The 24793-nt window shown below is 44.8% G+C and overlaps 1 protein-coding gene across 1 annotated transcript in view; it reads right to left on the reverse strand.

Moving 5' to 3' along the window:
- Positions 1–24793, reverse strand: part of LOC139055694 (focadhesin) — a 307088-nt gene that overhangs the window by 236295 nt on the left and 46000 nt on the right. Inside the window, exons 7-9 of the mRNA XM_070533225.1 lie at positions 13293–13472; positions 10717–10831; positions 1361–1602 (exon numbers count right to left, since the gene is read on the reverse strand). Of these exons, the coding sequence (XP_070389326.1) occupies positions 1361–1602; positions 10717–10831; positions 13293–13472 (537 nt within the window). The remainder of the gene's footprint in view (positions 1–1360; positions 1603–10716; positions 10832–13292; positions 13473–24793) is intronic.

A 24793-nucleotide genomic window follows, 5' to 3' on the forward strand; every position in this document is an offset into this window, starting at 1 on the left:
GGTGAATGCACTGAAGACACGTCACCTCCCGTCCGAAATGCCTATTTTTGGCCAGCACTATGAAGATTTTTCTACCAATAATGGTATTGCCATTTGTTGGGCGTGTTGGTAAATTGACTTGGAAAGCATATTTAGCGCCAGCAAACAGGGACAGAAGGGAGACTACACCACAATGCGCTAAATTCAACAACTTCATTTTCAGGAAACACCCACCAAGCCATGAACAATGGCGCCACCTCATCCAAATTTTAACCATCCAAAAAAGTCATCTCCTTATCTAAAAAGTAGACCGAAGAAGCACTAACACACGCATCACTATTCCAACATATAGCCTGAGCCTCAATAATCTCTCGCACATCTTTGTGCTTCGCAAGAACCCGGCAGGACCCATACACCGGCGCACAGTTACATTCCTGACAGTGAGTTGACAGATGACGGTATTGCTTATTTCTCATGTTTAAACTACGTTCTTGTTACCAGTCATTAAGACACCTTCTTGTCTGTCTGACATATTTTTTTCCACAGGACAGCAGAAGCTTATAAACAACAGGTTCTACGCAAGCCACTGGTGCTTTACAATGATTTATAGAGCATCCAACAGCTGGCTTACAGTACGGGTCCATTAACCGACATATTTTTGCGAGTTTTGCTGGCGCTGGAAAGACCACTTTTTCTTGCAAGAAAAACTCAGAATTCTTAATATTGACAACCCATTTTTTATTAAAAGCTCTGCAGAAATTGTGGATTTCATGAAACAAAATTTTGACAGAAGCTTATCAGCTTGCTCCTTTGACATAACGGACTTGTACTACTCCTTGCATCAAAAGAAACTAATAGCATGCATAGAAGAGTGCATAGACGAGTATGGCGTGGTTGCATTTCAAAATTCAGCCAGTTTATACATTCAGGACTTTTTAGATATGCCCTTGATATTTTTTTTTTGGTGCTTGTTTTTCTACAGTGTGTTGCTCCTGCTTGTCCTGGTACCACTAAAGCCGAACTGTACAAGGCGAGCAAAAGGGAGCTAGCTGTCAAGCCTAAGCCTTACGAACAAAGGCAGCTTGAGAGAACCCTAGTCAGCACGCTGAGTGAAAGTGCCACACAGTTCAGGAACATAAGACTGAGCTATTGCAGGCACATGAGCTGTTATTATTTTGTGCAATACAAAAATTTATTTTCTATTTAAATATTGTTCTTGAAGACAATCATCCTCTAGATGGAAGCAAGCATGCCCTTGCCTATGGCTTGGTTGTGTTAAGCTTTGGTTTGTTTAGGCTTGTCTTTCACGAACATGCTATCTGGCTCCCAAATCAAAATTTTGTTAAAAATTGCCTTGTGTTCTCTTTTGAGCCTTGCTTACAGTGGGTGAGGCATGCAGGCACCCTGCTGCAAACAGGGCCCCAGTCACGAGAGGATGGCTGGCCAATAGCGTGCTGGGAGTGACGCATGGCGCGGCCTCCTCCTCCTCCTTGTTGCCAGCAGTGGTGGCCATCCGTGCCAGCAGGGCAGCAGCCCGTCCCTGCAACCCCTGGGGCAGCTGGCACAGGGGCAGCGACAAGCAGCGCACAACTCCTTCTGGGCGCTCCCCCAGCAGAGCCTCACCTGCATATCATCATTTGTGGCACTTCATTAAAGGATAAAGTAGACAATGAACAAACACACAGTTACAAGTCTGTTAAAAGTGATCAACAAGGTGAAAATAGGTGATATTCAAAACTATAACGTGAGAAAGACTGAAGAAGCCGTAAAAAATGGACGCAGCCTGAAATCAGTGAGAAGGAAACTTGGCATAGGACAAACCAAGATGTATGCACTGAAGGATAAGCAGGGTAATATCATCGGCAATCTCGAAAGTATAGTAAAAGCAGCGGAATAATTCTATACTGACCTGTACAGTACCCAGAGGAGTCACGATACCTCCATTAGAAAAAGTAATGAACAGGATACAGAAACTCCTCCTATAACTAGCGATGAGGTCAGAAGGGCCTTGCAAGACATGAAACGACGAAGAGTTGCAGGAGAAGATGGAATAACAGTCGATTTAATCAAAGATGGAGGAGACATAATGCTTGGAAAACTGGCAGCTCTCTATATGAAGTGTCTATCGACTGCAAGGTTCCCAGAAAACTGGAAGAAGGCAAACATTATACTAATCCACAAAAAGAGAGACATTAAAGAAATGAAAAATTATAGGCCCATTAGCTTACTCCCAGTATTACATAAAATATTCACCAAAATAATCTCCAATAGAATAAGGGCAACACTGCAATTTACTCAACCAAAAGAGCAGGCTGGCTTCAGGAATGGATACTCTACAATGGATCACATCTATGTCATTAATCAGGTAATCGAGAAATTTGCAGAGTACAATAAGCCTCTCTATATGGCTTTCATAGATTACGAAAAGGCATTTGATTCAGTAGAGATATCAGCAGTCATAGAGGCATTATGTAATCAAGGAGTACGGACTGCTTACGTAAATACCTTGGATAATATCTACAGAGGTTCCACAGCTACCTTAATTCTACACAAGAAAAGCAGGAAGATACCTATAAAGAAAGGGATCAGACAGGGAGACACAATCTCTCCAATGCTATTTACTATGTGCTTGGAAGAAGTATCCAAGCTATTAAACTGGGAAGGCTTAGGAGTAACGATCGACGGTGAATATCTCAGTAATCTTCAGTTTTCCGATGACATTGTTCTACTCAGTAACACTGCAGACGAGCTACAACAAATAACTGAGGACCTTAACAGAGAGAGTGTAAGAGTATGATTGAAGATTAATCTGCAGAAGACAAAGATAATGATGAATAGCCAGTCAAAGGAACAAGAATTCAGGATTGCCAGTCAGCCTCTAGAGACTGTAAAGGAGAACATTTACCTAGGTCAATTAATCACAGGGAACCCTAGTCATGAGAAGGAAATCTATTGAAGAATAAAAATGGGTTGAATCACATATGGCAGACATTGTCAGCTCCTGACTGGAATCTTACCATTATCATTGAAAAGGAAGGTGTACAATCAGTGCATTTTACCAGTGCTGACATATGGGGCAGAGACTTGGAGACTGACAAAAATGCTTGAGAACAAGTTAAACACCGCGCAAACAGCGATGGAATGAAGATTGCTAGGCATAACATTAAGAGACAGAAAGAGAGCTGTTTGGATCAGAGAGCAAACGAGTATATCCAACATTCTAATTGACATTAAGAGAAAAAAAATGGAGCTGGGCAGGCCACGTAATGCATTGGTTAGATAACCACTGAACCATTAGGGTTACAGAATGGGTACCAAGAGAAGGGAAACGCAGTCAAGGACAGCAGAAGACTAGGTGGAGCGATGAAATTAGGAGATTCGCAGGCGCTAGTTGAAATCGGTTGGAGCAGGACAGCGGTAACTGAAGATCGCAGGTAAAGGCCTTCGTCCTGCAGTGGACATAAATGATTATGATGATGATTATGATGATGATGATGATGGTGGTGGTGGTGGTGGTGATGATGATGATGATGATGAAAGTTTGGAGAAAGCACTAGTGCACTCCATTAGCATAGTGGGGTTTTCGGTAGTGATGCCAACCACCCACGAATGAGCCCAACACAAGGACGGGACAACAGTTCCTGCAAGAGGAGCCCTGCCAACACAAGCTGTACATCGTTGCTATAACCAAATACAGCATAACCAAGATTGGTTAGCGACACAAGGTCAACCCTTGCTGGTGGGAAGCTCGGAAATGAGAAGAAGTGAACAGAGGACAGGAAAGATAAACAGGCTCGAGAGAAAGACGAAGATTGGAGAGGAGAGGAGCACAGGAAAAGGCGATTGCCGATTTCTGCCAGATGGGTCAATCTGGAGGTGTTGCCCATGTGAAGCAGAGGACAAAGAGGTGTGTTGCCTCTGCTAAGGGGCCTTAAAAGGTCTGAACACCCAGAATCGGCTCAACCTCCAGGATCCCCCTTTCTCCACACAAGGCTAAGCCACACACAGCTACATGCGGGAGGGTTGAACACAGTCTGCAATCGTCAGAATCTACATTGGCTTTTATAGATGAGTCATCGAAGGTTCCAGAATAATCATTGGTGCACATGTGTCTTCCAGGAAGTATCACATAATTGTGTCACGCACACAGTCAGATTACACAAAGTTTAGTGACAACAGTCAATGGATATAACTATCAATAACATTCGTGAAACTTCCGATACATGTAGGCATGTCCTGCACTGAACAATAATGTTTAATGTTTGTTAGCCGGTGAAAAGCAGTCACCTAAGAAAGATAAACAAGTACATGTGTCAATATTAAAGACCAGATGCTAAGCCCCACGCAGTGGCATAACATACTAAAGTTCTCTTAGCTGAGAATTACAATCACACTACGACTCCATGATAAAGTGCCAATTCGTTTCAGATACACTAGAGTGGTAGGCTAGACCAATGGCAGTCTTTGTATATGAGAATTAGCAAGTATAATTTTCTAGAGATACTTGCCTCAGTCGTACAATCATATGAAATGGTCAAAATGTGCCACTGTGTGGCCATTTCCAAAGAGTTGGTGGGTGTGTGCATATATGGAGTTTATTTGCACAAATGTGCTTCTTGATAGAGACCATAACCATTTATTAGGAAATTTCGAGTCGTGTCCATATGATCTGAAGGACCGGTAAGGATTAGGGGCCTGACAAATCGGGACAGACAGCAGGTATGGATTTCCATTCACCCCAATTTGTTCTTCTTACCATTCCCCATGCTCCCACAAATCACCAATGCCATCTACACAGTGTGAATTTGTTGGGGAGTCAGATCACCAACAAACACAAGTTTAGGAATCCAAGATACACCACAGTGCGACAGACATGGCAGTTTGTGGGCAAAGGCTCACCACAAGACCGATCGAGTATGCACATTTGCCAACGGACTAGTGGTCCACCAAGCACGAGCACAAGAAGTTGGAGGACCGCATAACCAACCCGTTGTAGGCCATTGAGCATCTGCCATGGAGAAGGAGCACTCAGCGGAACAGAGCTCGGAGGAGAAGGTGATTGGGGGAGGTCACAGGGAGGCCAACCAGGGCATGGCCCGAGGTGCATGCTTGTGTGCGTGACTTGACTTCAGGAGGCAGAACAATGGTTTGTGCAGGAAAGTAGCTCCAACGTGCTATGTCTGCACAATATTGCCACTGGGGCGGCAGCTCCCGCAGAAGGAGCTGGCAAATGGCCTTCACCATGGGCAACTGGGGGATGACGAGCGGGAAGGCACCTCGATCCCCACAAACCATCAAGCCAAAAATAGACTTCCAGAACATGAAAGTATGCAATAATTCGAAATTGACTGATAGTATAGGCAGCACGTCATGCTATCAGTTTTGGACATTCAAGCTAGTAGAAACTTCCATGGAGAGTGATCTTGCAACAGACTCATGGTGGCATCTCTTGCACTGCCCCAGCGAGAGATGGCGCACACACAGCCTGTCGAAAGTCGCGAACGAGCAGCATACATTGTTGCACCCGTGGTTGGGGGACCGACGACACAAGAGAAAGAGGAAGCCGGCGAATGGACGAGGGGCGCCCTACTGCAGCACATGCCGGCCGGCGCATCTACCAACAACTTGATCCGTTCCACCGCCTTTCGCGCCTGTCGAGGCGCGGGCGCTCCCGACAAGGACGAAGGCCTCGGTGCAGCCAAAAGAGAACGTAGACTTTGTGTTTCTTCTTCCTTTCCCTTCTCCTTTCTTCAATATCTTTTGTAAATAAACCAGTCTCGAAACGGATCCCAACGAGTGAAGTTCCTTCCTTTGAGGCTCCTGCGTGCACGGCCGACGCCGTCCACCTTAGTTAACACGCAACAAAAGTTAGCTGAGTCGTCCAAGAGCGACAGCAATTAGAGTTAGCCCAAAGGCGCGAGCATTCATTTACACAGCCCATGGGCCACCTTTTGCCTACTGCTGGGTGAATAAGGAAGTGCAAGAAATTGCAGACAAAGCACAGCAGAAATTGCCATAGTGAATTCACACGGCTAGACTTGAAGTGCTGGCGTCACACCACTGTCAGTGACACACGTCATGTGACCTAGTATGTTATGCGTGATGCACATTAACTACAGCGCATATCGGACTGTGCACCAGACAAACAAAATATACACTCAAACCTTGTTATACTGAAGCTGAATGGGAAGCCAAAGTTACTTTGCTATATCCATTACTTCGTTATAAAATTCATTTCCTTTTACAGCTGTATATGCCCGATGGTGCGCACAATTTTAAACATGCAAAGAAGATTATGGCTCTGCAGCCCGTCAAACCTCTATGCGGCTGCCTGCGAGATGGATGGGTAGATGGATGCATGAATAACTTTATTGAGGTCCCTCGGTGCATGTGATAAATGCACAGCGGGCCGCTCCCAAATCGGGACAGAGAGGCCATGCCGCTCCATCGCGTCACGGGCCCAATAGACAGCCCAGAGCTGTGCTTCAAGGTCCGAGCCACATAGACCTCGGTCCCACTCTTCGTTGGTGGTCCTGGCCCCCGGTGCCAGGGGGCAATCCCAGAGCATGTGAGCAAGCCTAGCTATATCTTTACAAAAGTGACATGCATTGTGAGGGTGCGTGTCCTGAAAGATATTGTGCAGGAAGGCCAGGCATAGGTTGGTGCCCGTCTGAAGCCGCCTGTACATGACTTCTTGTGCTATATTGAGTGCTTTGCGTGGTAGCAGCGTGGTTCTCTTGACTAACTTATAGTGCTGGGTGAGATCGTTGTGAGTGAAAGGGGGTTGCGCTCCCTCTCTTATCTTGCCGAGAGGGGGTCCGGGCTCGCACAGTGAGTCAGGTATCGTGCGGCCTCATGTGCCGTCTCGTTGAGGTTAGGGAGCGGCCCCTCCAATAGTCCGATGTGTGCCGGGAGCCAATTGATGCAGTATGGAGTGAAGTGTTCAGTACCAAGTATTCTGCCGACGATCGGAAGGGGATGTTCCCTGTTCCAAAGGACAGAATTGCCCTCTTGGAGTCGCAGTATACTAAGCTTTTACCATCTTCTAGTAGTGCCGCCTGGTCGGCCACCTCAGGACTATCAGGGCGGACTGTGCACGCGTTGATGACCGTGCCATCTTTGTTGACCACCGCTGCTGCATAGACTAGTCTGCAGGATATTAGGCAGCGTCCGTAAAGCAGCATGCTTTCCTGGAGGTGGCTGCCTGTCAGAGGAGTGCTTTGGCTCGAGCAAGTCTTCTGTCGATGTTGTGCTCAGGGTTCATATTTCTGGGGGCAGGGGGGCTGCCCTAATCTTTTTCCTCTGGTTGGGTGTTAGCTCGTGGCTGTTACACTCAATCTCCCAAGGCGTGACACCGATTTCTTGAAGGACCCACCTGCCCGCAGGTATGCCGGACAGCCTGATGATCTGTGCCCATTCCTGCGCCTCCGCAATCTCGCTCAGCGTGTCGTACATGCCTAATGCGTAAGAGATGAAATTTTAATAAAACAACAGCAAAAGAAGTTCTGCCGTGTGCAACAAAAAATTTTTTATTGCAATAGCAATTACACGGACACTCCAAGTGCATTTTTGTTTTCGCCATCGCCACTGCCGTGAGGTTCTGTATGAGTGAAAGCATGTGAGGGTGAGCCGGCGAATGCGGTTCAATCTCGCGTGCATGAGCGAGGAACACGGCCCAGATTCGTGCCCTCTCCCATGACGCGCGAGGCAACGGGTGTCAGGCGAGGGAGGAAAGGTGTTGTTCTCCAGAGGGTGCCAGGGTGTTTCGATGTCCTCCTCACCCGCCACTGCGTACAGAGTGGAGTACGCCGTCTACTACGGCGTTGGACACACAAATGGCGGACGCCGTAGTAGAAGCCTTTGGTGGGTGCTGTAGGGACGTCTTGCGGTGCTCGTGAGTCCTGAAAGCAATCTGTGACATGGCCAAAGTGCGTGCCCGCACGGGCCTTATTTTCAAAACGATCTGCGATGTTTGCAGAGTGTGCTTAATGCCGGTAGCTTCGTATGTGCTGTGCTTTCGACGTTTCATTCGTGTTGAAGCGAGAGATGCACGAAGATCAATTGGCTCGCGGCTCCTGCTACAATTCTAACTCCATCATTTTCACAGACAGTTTCCACCGTCATAGAGCGAGATGAGTTAATGTTTACTTGTGCGCGCATCACACTGTGCTGGTTAATTTAGCTAAAACATGTTGACGGGCTAGTTGATTTGAATCTATGATATACAGGGTAAGTGCAACTGAATAAGGACGCAGAAAGAAGCAGACATGCAAGGACAGTGCTGTCTCTGTGTGTCTGTTTCTTTCTACGTCCTCATTGAGTCACGCTTACACATTTTATCATTGTTAATTTAGTCAGTAAGCAAATGTTCACAAGTTTATATGGCCAATAAAACTACAATCCTTACTTCGTACAGCTACCTATTAATTTGCTATTGCAATCGGTGCTTCGCCATTCGTGCGGAATTACAAATTTTTTTAGCACCTTAGATGCCAGTTTTTGCAATAGCTGCTTTCTGTTCCAATGCAATACTCCTTTGCTTCCTCTTTTCCCTTGGCTCGCCCATATCGTTGTGAAACTGGCAAAACAGCGATTTTAAGGAGGAGAGGATATGGGAATGCACAAGCATTTTGATATTCTCGAAATGGCCATGCGTGGTTATCACACGATGATCATGTGCTCACTTGCAAAGGGTAGCGTGGAGACAGCACCATTCGCCACTCCCACTGCTTTTCACGCCTGGCCGCAATGCTGCAGCCAAGGCACCCCGTTCCCTCCTTCCTCTTTGAACCGGGAACATGCCCACTCCACCACGCAGGAGGAACACTATTCCCCCGACGTGTTTTTGTCTTTCAGCTGATGTCATGAGCCAAGAAAGAAACAAGGAAAAGAAGAAAAAGAAGAACACAAGAAAAGGTCAACAAAGCACAATGTGGCAGTGAAAAATATAAGTAAGAAGTTAGAAAATACAAAAGTGTATGACTGAAAAGATCAGAAGATATTTAAAAAGAAGTAAAAAAAATGGACCTGTGCTGTGTGGCCAAGGCTACGAAAGAACACATAGCAGAAGAGAACAACATAACTACGCACTGGGATGACAGGAAAGATGAATTGGAGGCCAGGCCAGACGGCTGGTTCATGGAGACAGCGGCAATGCAGTGGAGGCTATGCTTCAGCTGCCACGGCTGCAACTCGTGAGCTAAGCGGGCACTCCATCGGTGACCTCAGCTACAGGCTGGCAGCACCGTTTCCAAGACTCCCTGCGGCTATGACCCACAGGCTAGCGGAGTCAGCCAGACGATTCAGGCGCCTTGGTCAACCCAACATCGCCACCCCCTGACCAGGTCTATCGTGGAACGAACGGCAGAGACAGCGACGTTGAATCAACGACGCACCGGCAGGCCCAACGAGTTTTCGTCGGAAGCAGCGATGTCTAGGTGACGCGGCAGCACCGGTGAACTCGATGTAAATATTTCGAACTTTCTAACACAACCTGTGTGCGGACTTTAGAGAATACGTCCAATTAATTTGCACTGTGAATTGTGCGTTTGTAATTAGTGCTGTTTGCTGTGCCAATTGGTGCATGATGACAGTGTAAGGGTTTCCAGCAAATACAGACACGAGCACAAGAAACAGAAACGCACAGGACAATTCTGGTGTCACCAGCATTGTCCTGTGCATTTGTTTTTTGTGCTCACGTGTGTACTTTCTGTAACTGCCAATACTGTCGTTGTTTATTATGGTTTGCTATTTGGTTTGTAGTGTGTGTTTATAGACGATAGATTTACTTTCTTTTTATGCTCATGCCCCATAAAGGCTTTTCATAACCGAAAAGTTCCTTGCATCGTGTTTGACACCTTGACAGCTGATGAGCTTGCAACTGGCCACAACTCAACTGAGCCGCAGAGACCGTCACACGCCGTCCCCCTGCAGCACCTGGCCTTTGGGAGCGAGTGACCACCCCAAGGCCGGAGCACAGATCCACCTTCGGTGGATCTGCGCTCATTATCAGCCTCTTGCAGGTTTCCCCTATTTAGCCGTTTTCACCTCAGCCATGTGCAACACTCTGCCTCTGTGGTTTCATTTCTCTTTGTTGTTGTTGTTGCCACTGTTAGTGTGCATATACAAGGTGAATAAATGCCTCAAGTTACAGACTTGTCCTGTTCCCATAGCCTAAACTTGTCATGGTCACAACTCACTGCAAACTGCGGGATAAGGGTCACAGCTCGGACTGTTAGGGCTGCTCCAAAAGTGCTAGTGAGCAACCGCCGCTCCGCTGGCACAGTGTGATCTATAGAGGGATCAAGTCCACACATTCGAATTTGAGTAACGCACCTATAAGGAAACGGGTGTGCAGGCAATGCAATGGCGAAGCTGGTGACTGAGAGGGTTGCTCACTCGCTTGGTGTGGAGAGTTTTGCTCGGCTCAAAATGCGTTTAGTGTCGCCTTGAATGCACACACTCCCCTTAACAGTTCACTCTAATGGGAGCAGCTTATCGGTATACATTGAGCAATCCGGTTTAAAATGCATGCGCTTGGGTCGGGACTGGGAGAAATTTCGAAAGGGACAATTCAAGTAATGCAGCTTCGTTATAACAAGGTTTTACTGTGATTTCAATGAACTGGTTTCACTCATAACAAGGGTTTACTGCATCTGATCAAGTAACACATTTATTCCAAAAAGGCTGTCTCCAATGCCCCGCATTTCACAGTAACATTCCAGAAGTGCCACTTACAGACATCCAAAACATCAGCCAGGCAGGTGGTTGGAGCCCGAGCCAGAAGCGCAGCCACCAGCACCAGGCAGGCATCCCACACCAGCTCTGAACCCATGACTTGCTGGTGCTGCTGCTGAACAGAGGTGCGACAGTCCTCAATTGTGCATCACTTTTCAACTTTCAAGGACACTCTCACAGCATCCTTACATTTTCAGTGAGATACCACATAACTGTAGAAGTGCCTTCTCAGAGGGCATCACATGCGCTGACCACAATAAATGTGCACTATGCATTCTTCACATTACAGGGGCTACCAACAGATATGCTATGGTCATTTCTTTTCGCACTGAAGCTGTTTTGAGTATTATATCAAGTTTCCCTCCCCGCTGGTGCAAAGGTTTCTTTCCCCTCCACTGAATCTACTACATTTACATTATTAAGAGTGGACCAAAATTGCACCAGCAGTACATAAAATGGAGCGAGGAATCAAAATACCTTCATTATACATCACTATAAACAAACCTGACATATGCAGGCTAAGGCTGCATGAGACTGAATGTGTTATGTGGTTCCTTTACACACAAAGGCAATACAGTACTGGAAGTGTATATACGAGATAAAGTGCTCTTCCCTAGAATTGCCAGGAACAAATACTGTATCTGTTCAAATATAAGATGGGGTTCTTTCCCAAGATCTTCGTGGTCTAAGTGACCCAAAGCCTCATATGCAAGTTGATGGGTTTGGTTTCTGTTACCAACATGGCAGCAGCAATGCTATATTTTCAGTTATCTTTTTAGACATCCTCACCAATTGCATATAGCAACTCAACTAATAAACTTTGGCAAGCTACACAATTATGTCATCATCAAGAAGACACCATGAAAACAATAGACCACGCTGAGTTTTAGAACAGGCTGGAAAGTAATGTTCACCAGGAAGCACTTATTTGAAAAGGCTTTTTCTTTTGTAGGTTAGATGAAGAATGTACTGAACTTCCAGAGATGGGTGTAGGCACAGACTGATTTTCGAGACACTAAAGGTTCAGATATGCTCGATTACTCGGACATCATTGCATTCCCGCCACAAGACCCAATGTATGTATCATCATCATCAACATCATTATCAGCCTGGTTATGCCCACTGCAGGGCAAAGGCCTCTCCCATACTTCTCCAACTACCCCAGTCATGTACTAATTGTGGCCATGTTGTCCCTGCAAACTTCTTAATCTCATCCGCCCACCGAACTTTCTGCCGCCCCCTGTTATGCTTCCCTTCCCTTGGAATCCAGTCCGTAACCCTTAATGACCATCGGTTAACTTCCCTCCTCATTACATGCCCTGCCCATGCCCATTTCTTTTTCTTGATTTCAACTGAGATGTCATTAACTCGCGTTTGTTCCCTCACCCAATCTGTTCTTTTCTTATCCCTTAACGTTACACCCATCATTCTTCTTTCCATAGATCGTTGCATCGTCCTCAATTTAAGTAGAACCCTTTTCGTAAGCCTCCAGGTTTCTGCTCTGTACGCGAGTACTGGTAAGACACAGCTGTTGTACACTTTTCTCTTGAGGGATAATGGCAACCTGCTGTTTATGATCTGAGAATGCCTGCCAAGCGCTTCCCAGCCAATTATTATTATTCAGATTATTTCAGTCTCCTGATCTGGATCCGCAGTCCCTACCTGCCCTAAGTAGATGTATTCCCTTACCACTCCCAGTGCCTCGCTACCTATTGTAAACTGCTGTTCTCTTCCGAGAGTGTTAAACATTACTTTAGTTTTCTGCAGATTAATTTTTAGACCCACCCTTCTGCTTTGCCTCTCCAGGTCAGTTGAGCATGCATTGCAATTGGCCCCTGAGTTACTAAGCAAGGCAATACCATCAGCGAATCGCAAGTTACTAAAGTATTCTCCATTAACTCTTATCCCCAATTCTTCCCGTATTTCATCTCGTGCAGCTGCAATATAGGCATTAAATACATACATGAAGTTCTATGGGAAGATAAACGAGAGTCAGAAAAGACCGCATCGTGTCCAGTCCTACATAATAAGTGGTTACGTTATAAGTGGTCTTAAGGATGCGACCCGTTGAGCAAAGTAGTTCACATACAATTCATTTATTACACCTAAGCTGGAATATGAATGTGTCATTGGGACTTCATTAAAATTAACGATGTATTGTTGTTGAGAGAGAATTCAGGGAACAGCTATTTGTTCTATTTTTTCGAAATATGGCCAATTAATGTGCTCTAATGAATTTCATACCCGGCAACATATGGTATATCTTGACTCAAATATTTATTTTGGTTATGGAACCGAAAATTTTGTCACAATACAAACCCTTATCTCATTTTTAACTTTTATTTTTCCAGAACTAACCTATAAGAAGTTTTCATTCTTTCTAAGAATAATCAATGAATATGCAGTGATTCTTTTCGCCCCCACTGCAACGCAACTATGCCAAAGTTTCTGCCTCGTCACCGCATTCGCCCACAAGGGGGCGTACTTTCACGGCTGCATGCTGTGCCTTTTTGGCAAAGCGATTGAAATGCTACGCTCCATTTTGTAAGCTTTGGTGCTCCCCGTCCCGTTTCTACCTGAGAGTGCAGGCATTTGAGCAGAGCGTGAAGCACTGCCCGGCAGTTCAGGCCAGCATCCAGGGCAAGCAGGCAGGCAGCCAGTGATTGCAGGGCACAGGAGCCATCCACAGGTGGTGCCACCCGCACCAGGAGCTGCTCCAGCACTTGCAACTGCCACCGCACATCCTCAGTGCCGAGCTGCAACACAGTCCCACACCTCGTTATCTTAATAGCTTGTTCTTGGGCTAGCTGGCTAACATCTGATGATGACGTTTCGGTGCAGATAATACAATACACAAAGAAATGAAGATGGGACACCAAAGACGCTACACTCTAAAGTTTATTTATTAGTCCCCTAGAAGACCAGAAGAAAATAAACAATCAAATGCACATTAGCACAGGTTCAACACAGCAAACGAAAGAAACAGAAACACAGATGTACTGCTGACGTTGAACTCGTGCACATGTGCATTTTATTGCGAGTTATGTTCCAATCGTCTGGGAGACTAATAAATCAGTTATGAGTGTTGCATCCATGTTGTCCAATCTCCTATTCTTTGTGTCCAGTCTCATTTGTGCAGCAGTGGCGTCATAATTATGTGGTCCACCTCCTCCCAGTGTCGGCCTCCCCACACCAAAAAAAAAGGCTATGTTGTACAGAGGGGTGAGGGGGGAGAGACATTGAAAGCCAAGAGGAGAGAGAAAGCACAACAAAGTCAATAAAGGGGCCATGACATGCTCCTCCAACTATTATCAGTTGATTATTGTAACTGAGAGTAGAGAGCCCAATATGGTTAAACAAAAAAAAAGATATTTAACTTTAAACTTTTTAAATCACTGCCTCTAAGCCACTCCCACACAAAGTGACAGTCATTTTGGCCCGAACTGTCTGAAGTCGGGAAATGCAGGAGCCACCACTGTGTCATTTGCTCAGATGTTTGAGACCCTACCAGATGTATTGTTCCACACATTCTAGCACACAATGGCACAGCAAGGGGAATGCTGTTGATTTGAGTCAGCAATTCCTTGACTTGTGCAATAAAAAGCAGCAGGCCGCCAAGATGCACATGCAAAAATTAAATGGCACATGGCAACCATCACGTATTTTCAGCTCCTGCAATCACTTCCGGTATAAGCAGTACACAAAAAACAGGGCCTTCGAGATCAGCTTTCATTGTCCAAGGAAGCCGTTTCCGGGATTGTGATTTCATTTAATATTTGCTTACTGTTCTCAGACTGCTGTAGGGTTAGATTGCAATACAAAGCCATTTTTACCAAACTCAATGTGCTCAAACCTTGCCACATTGGCGTGGGATGCATGCATTTTGCATTCAATGCATAATTTAAGCTCCAAAATTCAGTGTTATGGCCCCTATAAAGCTAACGTAGCTCTTTGTGTTGGTCATTGACACAGCCACGCACCCAGGATATTTGCCTCTTTAAATTAGGGCCCAAAGCATAAAAAGTCGCATTGCATTTAGGTATGCGCTAGTCGATTCATGGCTGTTGCAGCCTAAGACAACAGAGAGTTCTGTTTTCATCATGTCTCTTATCATGGGCTGCATGCTGAAAGAGGCATGGTGAATGCTCAACCACATGAAGCAGCAGGGCATATAATAATGTGCATCTTGATCAGCAATACAATCATTAATTAACAATAACTTTTAATGGATTAGCATTCTTTGGGTAATTTGCCCACTTTCTTGGGGCTATCCATCCGTCCATCATCAGCAATACAATCATTAATTAACAATAACTTTTAATGAATTAGCATTCTTTGGCTAATTTGCACACTTTCTGGGGTCCGTCCGTTCGTCTATCTATGTCTGTATGTTTGTATCTAACCATTTTCCTACCTACGTGGGTCACTGGGTAGTAAGTGGTTGAATGGGTAGCACATCGGACTGCTGTGCTGAGGGAACGGGGTTCGATACTGTCGGACTGATTGGGTCACTGAGTACGCAGCGACATATACATATGTGCCGGTCTTCAATAAACATCTGTCTGTGCACGTCTTCACTGAAGCCATTTAATGCAAACTTGGGTCACCGGGTCCATGCCAGCAGGTGCGTGCTACTCTGCAATAAACGTCTTCGATGCCAACTTTAGTATCTGGTATGTGCTACTGGAAATGTGCCACTCAATAATAACGAAAAAGATCCTTTAAATTTCTCCAATGCTGAGCGGAATCAAACCCACATCGCAACCTCAAGGAAACCAACCCAATGCTTTAGCACACTGCACCACAAATGCACTGCCACTTTTCAACGAATGCCTTTCGTGCCAACGCTTTAGCAACCTGCGCCAGGAACGCACTGGGTGTGTGCTGCTCTTCAATGAACCTATTCACAACTTGGAACATGTGCCACTGAGCGTGTGGCAAGCAAGGTAACCATTCTCAGCATTCACAGCCACTCGTGTGCCACACTTCTCGTCTCAGAGGCCAAGCACAGACTTCTCGGCAGTGCCACTAGATGGTGCAGAGCATGTCCAGAAGGATGCACGAGAGAGGAGCCCCAGCTGCCGCATGACACATTTCCCAGCATTCACACGCACCGGTGTGCCATGCATTTCAAAGGCCACGTGCAGGCTACGTGGCGGCGGCGATGCAAGGTGGTGCCGAATGCACTTAGGGAAGGGGAGTCCTTCTGCAGTACCTGCCTCATACATAGCACATTTCGATGGTGTCAATATGTCGTGACGCTATATTGATTCACTGCTAACCCATGACAGTCGACAACCTTTGTGAGATGGATTCCGCCACAATTTTTTTTAATAATGGAATCTCAGTCAGTGAATGAAATTAATATTGGTGGCTAGTCAAACCACAATCTTTTGCTAGAAACTCTCTGCACTGCATCAGTTTTGTGAGTTAAGTACTCAATGAATGTATGTCGTTGAGTGGTGCAAGGGCCAGGAATGGCCAAAGAGCACCATGCCTGCATTAGTGGGTTCACATGGAGCAATGAATTCTGAGAAGTAAATGAGACGTGGCTGTAAAAAGGCCTAAAAATAGTCGCTGTAAAGTGCCTAAAATCTATGTGTAAGAAATTATGGCAATGACTAATGACGTGTACAATGAACATAAGTTTAATGTTTGTTTCTGGATGGCGCCACAAGTAATGTTCACTTGAGGGCACCACAAGTAATCTTCTGACCTGTATATGTACTTCAATGCGATGAAATTAAAGGATTCATTTGTTGCTTTTGAGAGAAGCAGATCATTTGGCTCGGCGCACATGTCGACACATGGCGGAAAAGTGCATTGAGAAAGAATGATACGACATACAAAATATGTCAGATGCAAGGAGTGGCAAAAAGCACTAGTGCCTAAACAGAGCCCTTGAAACGCAAGGGCCTGAAGGCATGTGGTATATAAAACTGCTATCACAGCAGCATCCTCTGGTGAGAGGATGTGCTATGACTTCACTAGGCTGATGAATGATGTTACATGTAATGCAACATCATTCAAGGAGCCTAGGACTGCTTTGGTGTCAGGAAATGGTTCTGAACCAAAAAACATTACCTGATCAAGAGGAATGCGCAGGATGCGTTGCCAATCACTTTGCAGTTTCTTTCCTAAGAAAGGCTTCAGATTTGTGGCAGGGACAGCAGTGGTAGGAATAAGAGCTTGCAATGCAAGTGACTTGGCCTTCTGGTGCATTACCCTCAATGCCTATATGGTCAGGTACCCAGCATATAATGGCACACTGGTCAGATACATACGCTGGACACAGAACGGAAGAGAGTTCACTAAGTAGAGGGTTTTTGTGTTTACAGAGTGACTTAAAGGCTTTAAGGATGCTTAAGGAGTCTGTAAATATAACTGTTTCTTGAAGTTTTGATTTCCTTATATGCATCACAGCCAACACTAGTGCTTGGGTCTCAGCTAGTAAAGATGCTTGTTTCCAGCTGCAGTGCACTGGATTCCGAGAAGAATGGACCAATGGCTGCATAACACACTCCGGCATGTGACTTGGAAGCATCTGCGTAAAACTCTGTGCAAGAGTTCTTGAACTGGAGTTCTAGGAAATGCATTTTAATATGTGCCTCTAGCGCGTGTTTGGCGACCTCTACAAATGACGTATCGCAGTCTATGATCTGCCACTGCCTTGGTGGTAACAGTTTCACTGGAGCCACAAGACAAAGTTCAAGAACTTGAACACCCATTTCCTCATTTAGGTTCCTCACATGCAAACTGAACAGTTTTCTCACTGCACGTCGGTTATGGATGAGTGTAGCAGCAGTCATATCGTTTATGGCTGAATAACGAGAATGTTCAATGCTCGCTTGGACTCTCCGAATATATGTAAAACTGTTGTGTGACTGCTGCAGATGAAGTAACCACTGATTCGACTCAACGTAGAGGCTCTAGACTGGACTTGTCCTGAAAGCACTAGTTGCGAGACAGATACCCAGATCGTGGACGGGGTCTAGGATTTTTAAGGCACTTAGCATTGCAGAATTATAAATTTTACAGCTCCGTAAACAAAGCACAAGCAGATAAGACTGTTATAGAAGTTCAGAAGTCATTTTCGATCACTACCCCATGTTGTGCGTGACAGAAGCTTTAGAAGGTTCATTGTTTTTAGACATTTCATCTTCAGATACGTAATATTGGAAATAAATGTGAGCGTAGAGTCAAAAGTGATTCCCAGGAATTTATGTTGGCTGCTCACAGAGAGTTGGACCCCCTTGATTGTAATACTGGGCAGAGGTGCTACCTCTCTCTAGTTTGAGAAAAATATGCAGGTATATTTTGGGGTGTTTATTTTGAAGCCATTCTAATCTGTCCATTTAGACAATTTGTATATTCCAAGCTGTGCTTGTTATTTGCAGATAGCAATATAGCATGTTTTGAAACTTACCTGACATACACAGAATAAAACATTGCGCATGGAATGACTGTATGTGGGCTGTTCATTTTTACAATAAAGAGTGTGCAGCTACGCATGCCTCCTTGTGGGACACCAGTTTCTTGGGTGAATGGTCTAGATAAAACATTGCCTACTTTTATGCAAAAAGTGCGGTTGGGCAGGTTTCAACTGTGTTTAACATGTTCCCACCGACACCCATTGTGGAAGGATGGGCCGTATGCTTTCCCTAGGTCTAGAAATACTGAAAGTAAAAACTTCTTATGAATAAATGCATCTCTGATGTTTGCCTCAATGCGAACAAGGTGGTCTATTGTCAACCTATGTGCTCAAAAGCCACCCTGGAAGTGTTCTAGTATTTTGCTATATTTTAGGAAGCAGATTAAGTGCAGGTTTATCATTTTCTCCCACAGTTTGCACAGACAGCTTGTTAATGCTATTGGACTATAGCTGCTAGCTAAGGATGGGTCTGCCTTGTTTAAGTGCCAGGCAGGGGCGTAGGCGGGGGGGGGGGGCTTATGGGACTTCAGCCCCCTCCCGCAATTTTTTGTGTGCTGTCGTGCACAGCCGAACAAAACAACCCCCAGCACCGGATATAATTTTGGATTTTGTCTAGAATGTCCTTTTCACGCTCAAAAAGACATTTCAGCGCACACGTCGTGAACTCCAGCTGGATTTCGGGGCAACGCCCATACACCGGGAGTCACATAACGCAAGGACTCGGAGCCCCATCCAAGCACAAAATTTCAAGGGCGTTTTGTTGGTGGGCAGGCTCGTCGTGGCATCTCGCGGAGGCCGCGGAATTTACGGAGCACATGGATTGAAATTCTGAAACTTTATAGGTATGAAGTTCTCATAAACTTTTTATGTGAAAGGTGCATTGAATTTTCCAAAGTTGTGCTTTAGATTTTCAATGCCGGAACTTTGTGGGTTTAATGTTGTTACAGTATAAACATTTGACGACATAGGTGCACTGACTTCTCTAAACTCGTACATTGGACCATACAACGAGATTACCCGAATCAACGCACTATCAAACAAGTTGACAAAGCACGCAGCGAGGTCCAATGAGACGAAGCATTGTGGTGGTTCATTTTTGCCGTCATGTCACAGAAAATAATATCAAAATTTTTTTTCAGCTGCACCAAAGCATCCATGTCAAAACAATAAAGCCAGGGAAAGTAACTATGTTCTTATTTATTTTTCTACATTGACTTTTATTTGCGAGGACACATTGAGCCTCTTCAATTTTTTTTGTTCTCAACACCCGCGAGCTGCTGGAACCAGCTGGAGTGCAAGCGTTTTTCTGGGTGAGTCGACGATGGGTGAGTCGACGATGGTGGCTCAGTCTTGTGTGCGCAAGGGAGAAAAGTGGGGAGGTAGCACACCGCCTCCTGTCGCGTGCAATAGATCCGGAGAAGTGGAGGGAGGGGGGCTGTAATCTGTGAATCTGTGGTTGCGCAACATGTTTATTTGCTTGTTTTACACATTACATACAGTGACTTTTCCTTAGATATGTAGATTTATTGGAGACTTATAAGTATATTTAAATATATTGTTTGCGAGGTTTTGTGTATACATGCAGTGAACTTTCTTTCCAGTGACACATTTTTGCCCTTTATCAATCACATTTGTATGTTCCATTGTATCTTCGCATTCCTAATGTACGAGGGTGAATCAAAAGAAAGTGAGCCAATCCACCCCGTGCAATAATGGTTCAGTTCATCATGTGCGAGGCACGCGCGTAGCACAAAAGCATCTATCATTAACAAAAGTAACACGCAGCTGTGAGGATAAAGGTTCTTTAATACTCTCATATACTGGGTTCAACATGGTTGCGTGACATAATCGACACTCCAGAAGTTGAACAGCGTCGTGTCGTGAGGCTCTTGACAGCTGAAGGTGGTTCCCAAAAACAAGTTATTCGCCGTATAGCTCCCGTGTACGTTGAACATTGTATTTCATTGGCCACTATGAAGCATTGGAGCAAACGGCTTAAAGAGGGACATGAAAGTTGCAAAGACGATCCAAGACTGGGCCAAAGCCACCGTGCAATCACCCTCAACACAATTGCAAAGGCTGATGAGCTGATTAGACAAGAACGGAGGATAAGCATAGATGAATTGGCAGGGCGTATGAACATCAGTTACAGTTTGGTTCACACTATTATTCATTAACATTTCGGTTATCGGCTCTTGTGTGCGCAATGGATGCCCAAGATTTTGAACCACCGCCAGAAGACGGAGAGGTTCGGTGCTGCCTTGACTCATCTGATCTAGTATCCCAATGAGGGTGACGACTTCTTGTCTGCAGTTGTCCCCATGGACGAATCATGTTGCCACTACTACGAGCCTGAAACATGACGGCAAGCACTTACAGTGGAAACATTTGAATTCACCACCCCCAAAGAAAGCAAAGGCCGTCATTTCTACCGGAAAGGTGTTGTTGACTTCTTTTTCGATCGTTAGGGGCCATTATTGATTGAATTTGCTAAACCTGGAGAGACTATCAATCGTTTCCAATACTGTGAAACATCGGATCGGCTACGTGTCGTGATCAAGAAGAAACGACGTGGAAAATTGGGGAATGGGGTCACCTTGCTCCACGACAATACCCGTCCCCACATCGCTGATGTGGTTGATACAAAACTGGCAAAGTTCAAGTGGGAAACGGTGCAACATCTGCCATACAGCCCAGACCTGTCGCTTTGCAATTTCCACATTTTGGGGTAGTTGAAGAAACAGCTCAAGGGAACCAGATTCATGTCGGACGATGACGTGAAGGAGTCAGTAACAGACTTTTTGAAGCAGCAACCCAAAGAGTTTTACGAGACAGGAATCACGCGACTCGTCAGTCAATGGGACACATGTCCAAGTGCTCATGGAGACTATTCTTAAATAAAGTACCCCGTTTGTCATTTCTTCGCATTGGCTCTATTTCATTTGACTCACCTTCGTATATACTGCAGAACTCCTGCTTTTTATATGTGCTCTCTGCTGCGACTACAATTTCAGCACAATTACAATACACAACTGGTAACAGCTGCTCTTGCGCAATACGTTGTAATAAAGGACAGTGTCATTGAGATCTTTCGCTAGCCGTTGGATATGTACAAAAATGTAAACAAGGTTCTTGAATGACAAAGTTTCATTAAATTATTCATCCTCAACTTGTTCAGTTGATGGCCTTTACATTTTTCATATCAGTGGCATGCACTGCTTTGCTGGTTTCAAAATGATACAGTTCTAAAGTTTGTATGATATTTTCTTTACTAATTAAATAGACAGAAAATATGGAAGCATTGACATCAGTTATTTCGGGCAAAATTTTTGAGACATACGAGTACATTCTTTTATGAAAAAAAAAAGATATTTTACTTGTCTTGACAATGCGTAGCATTCAAGAATTCATTTGCAGCAACTTTGGCAATGGCAATGCAGTTATTATGTATTCATGCATCTGATCCCTCAACAAATCCTACAATGAAGAGGTCGAGCTGCAACGTAAGCCCCCCCCCCCTACCGAACAAAATTTCTGGCTATGCCACTGACACCAAGGGATGACTTCAGCTTCTTTCCGTGATGTTGGAATATATCCCGCCACTCACATGGCATTGAAAAGAGATGGGGGTGTTTTCACCATGTGAAGCACGGGCTTCAAGTTAAGGTGCATTTCTGAATGCAGGGGTTAAACACAGAAAGTAAAAAAAACAGCTTTGTGACATATAATACCTGCATAATCATCATTATGAAGAGGCTACAATGGGTTTGCACCGATGTTCAAAGCACTGCTACACCTTGAATTTCCGCTTTCACTCCAAGTGAAGGAAGAAATTCTAGATGGAGCAGTACATGCTGCTGATAATGGTCTTGCAAAAGCACACTTTGATTTAATGTCGCACCCGTCACATGAATAAACAATAGATCGTGTTCCGCATAAGATAGCATGCCAACTATAATTACCAGCACTGAGTTTTCAGTCAAAGCTTCTAAAAATATGATTGCAAACGTCTGTGGGAAATGTTGGCGATCCCCTGCATTTGGCAACAGACTCGTCTTTAGCATTTTCATGAGTGGACATTGAAAATATCTGGCAAACTATTAAGTCAAACTCTTGCCTTTGCTTCGAATTGTTGACAAATTCGACTTTGCCCTGCCGTCTTCTAGCCGCCTGGTCAGCTCAGATGGTAGAGTGGCTGCCTCGGAAAGGCGTTGGTCCCGAGTTCGAGTGCCGGACCAGGACGAATTTTTCTTCAACTGTGAGGCGTTTCTTTCGAGGAACCCGTAAGGGTTTCCTTTGTAGCAACTGCTACAAATGGGTGGATGTCTGATTTTCCCTAAATTAATTACTTCTCTCCACCTTGCAGGTTTCTGCAGAACTATTTCGCCAGAGTTATATACAAGTTATACAAATTGTGTAACTGTTTCTGCCTCTGTGTTTCAGTATCCGTACATGTTTTTTAGATGTATGGATGAAGATGAGTTGGAAGTTACTGTGGATGGCAAATCGTTAAGGGGCGAAAAGCTAGCAAACAGCTTTAATGACTACTTTACTTCTCTAACCTCAAGCAATTACAACAAAACAGCAATTGAGTTATTGGGTGTACTACCCAATAACTCAGCCTTTTTCATTCAGCATTTTTTGAGCCAACGTCTCCGGAAGAGGTTTTCTTAGCTTTCATGTCCCTGAAAAACAGCAAAGCGCGTGATATTGATGGGCTGCAAATAACACCCTTTAAATTTGTGCTCGATCTTCTGTCACCTGTCCTCACTCATATATTCAATATTGCTTTATCTACTGGAGTCTTTCCCGAAGCAATGCAACATGTCAAGATTACTGTACTGTTTAAATCGTGAACAAAAACGAATTTTCAAATTACAGACCAGTTTCAGTATTACCTGTAATTTCAAAAGGATTAGAAAAAATTATCTGTAAAAGGGTTACATCATTTTGCGAGAAACATTCTATCATATCCAAGCAACAGTTTGGTTTTCGAAAAGGAATGTCGACAGAACTTGCTTTACTGTCACAAAAAGAATTCATTCTTAACGGCTTTGAAGAAAAAAAAGATAACAATAGGAGTTTTTATTTACTTTTCTAAAGCGTTCGACCGGATTAGCCATTTAATTTTATTTTATAAATTACAACATTATGGGTTTCGCAGTACTTCATTAACACTTATACAGTCATATCTAAGACATAGAAAGCAGTGCGTCTCAATTAAATCCCACCGATCAACTCTTCAAAAAATGTTGCAAGGAGTTCCGCAAGGCAGCGTTCTTGAGCCAAAATTGTTTAACATCTACATAAATGACATTGTTCATATAAGCAAAAAAAACACACTTCATAATTTATGCCGACAACAGCAGTTTGTTTTTCCAGTCAACTAGTCTGGCTTGTTGATTTTGCAATTTGATTAAAATAATTTATATAACGGAATTTTGCTATATTTCTTGAGTATCCTTTTTATGAAAGCATGTTGCTGTACTAAATTATACCCTTATGAGTGGCTGTATGAGTTACAATGGCAAGTTTGACGCAGTCTAGAGTCTGGAGTCTCCGCAGTCTGGAGTCAAGTTTGTGATCAGCAGTACAGATCAGTACTATACACTTCAGCAAGTAAGACTCCTTCACACTGTCTGCAATATCTTGCTGCAGTACCAGTGCAACCAGGCACAAGAGATCACCAAATGTGGCATGCATAAACCGGTGGCACACACACATGCCATTTACATAGTGTTACGTTGCAGAAGTCACATATAAAGATGTGTTTACAATATTTACCAGAGAGAGAACGATGTATAAACGAGATGGCTGTTGAGACCGATTCCACCTATGCACATTAAATCATCTTCTGACTGGTGCCACTCTTGGCTGCGCCGTAACATAACCCCCGCCTGCGGTGCTAACTATAAATGAGTTGAACTCGCAGCAAAGTAAGGTTCCAGCCGGGACACATGCACAACGTTCGTGGGGACACGCGAGTGCAGCAGAGCGATCTCGTAGTTCACATCATCAAGCTGACGCACTGTTGTGTAGGGCCCTGTGTAGCTCGGCAGCAGCTTTTTCAGACAAGCCGATGTGGCAACATGGTGTCCATAGGGGGAGCGCGGAGTCACGAGTAAATCGTAAGTCCCGATATCGGATGTCGTGCCAGATCTTCTGCGTGGCCCGAGACTTAGTGAGCCAGGAGCTCGCAATCTGATGTGCTGCGTGAGCCCGGACATGGTGGTATTGAGCATATTCAGTGGAAGTGTTCGTCAAGGAAGAAAACTGTGTGTCAAAGGGCAAAGAAGTTTGGCAGCCAAACAAAAGGTAAAAGGGTAAAAAGCCAGCAGTCATGTGATGGGAGGAATTATAGGCGAAGGTCACGAAGGGTAACATGCTGTCCCAATCACTGTGGTCATCAGAAACGTACATAGACAGCATTTCTGTCAGCGTGCGATTGAGCCGCTCCGTCAGTCCGCTTGTCTGCGGGTGATAGGCGGTGGAAAGTTTGTGCTTGGCAGAATAGAAACAAAGTAGGTCTTCAACTACTCTGGACAAGAAGGTGCGACCGCGATCAATGAGGCGCTACCGGGGTGCGCCGTGATGGAGGTTGATGTCATGTAAAAGGAAATCTGCCACCTCAGTTGCACAGCTTGT

The sequence above is a fragment of the Dermacentor albipictus genome, chromosome 2 (genome assembly GCF_038994185.2).
Source record: "Dermacentor albipictus isolate Rhodes 1998 colony chromosome 2, USDA_Dalb.pri_finalv2, whole genome shotgun sequence".
NCBI classification, from domain to species: Eukaryota; Metazoa; Arthropoda; class Arachnida; order Ixodida; family Ixodidae; genus Dermacentor; species Dermacentor albipictus.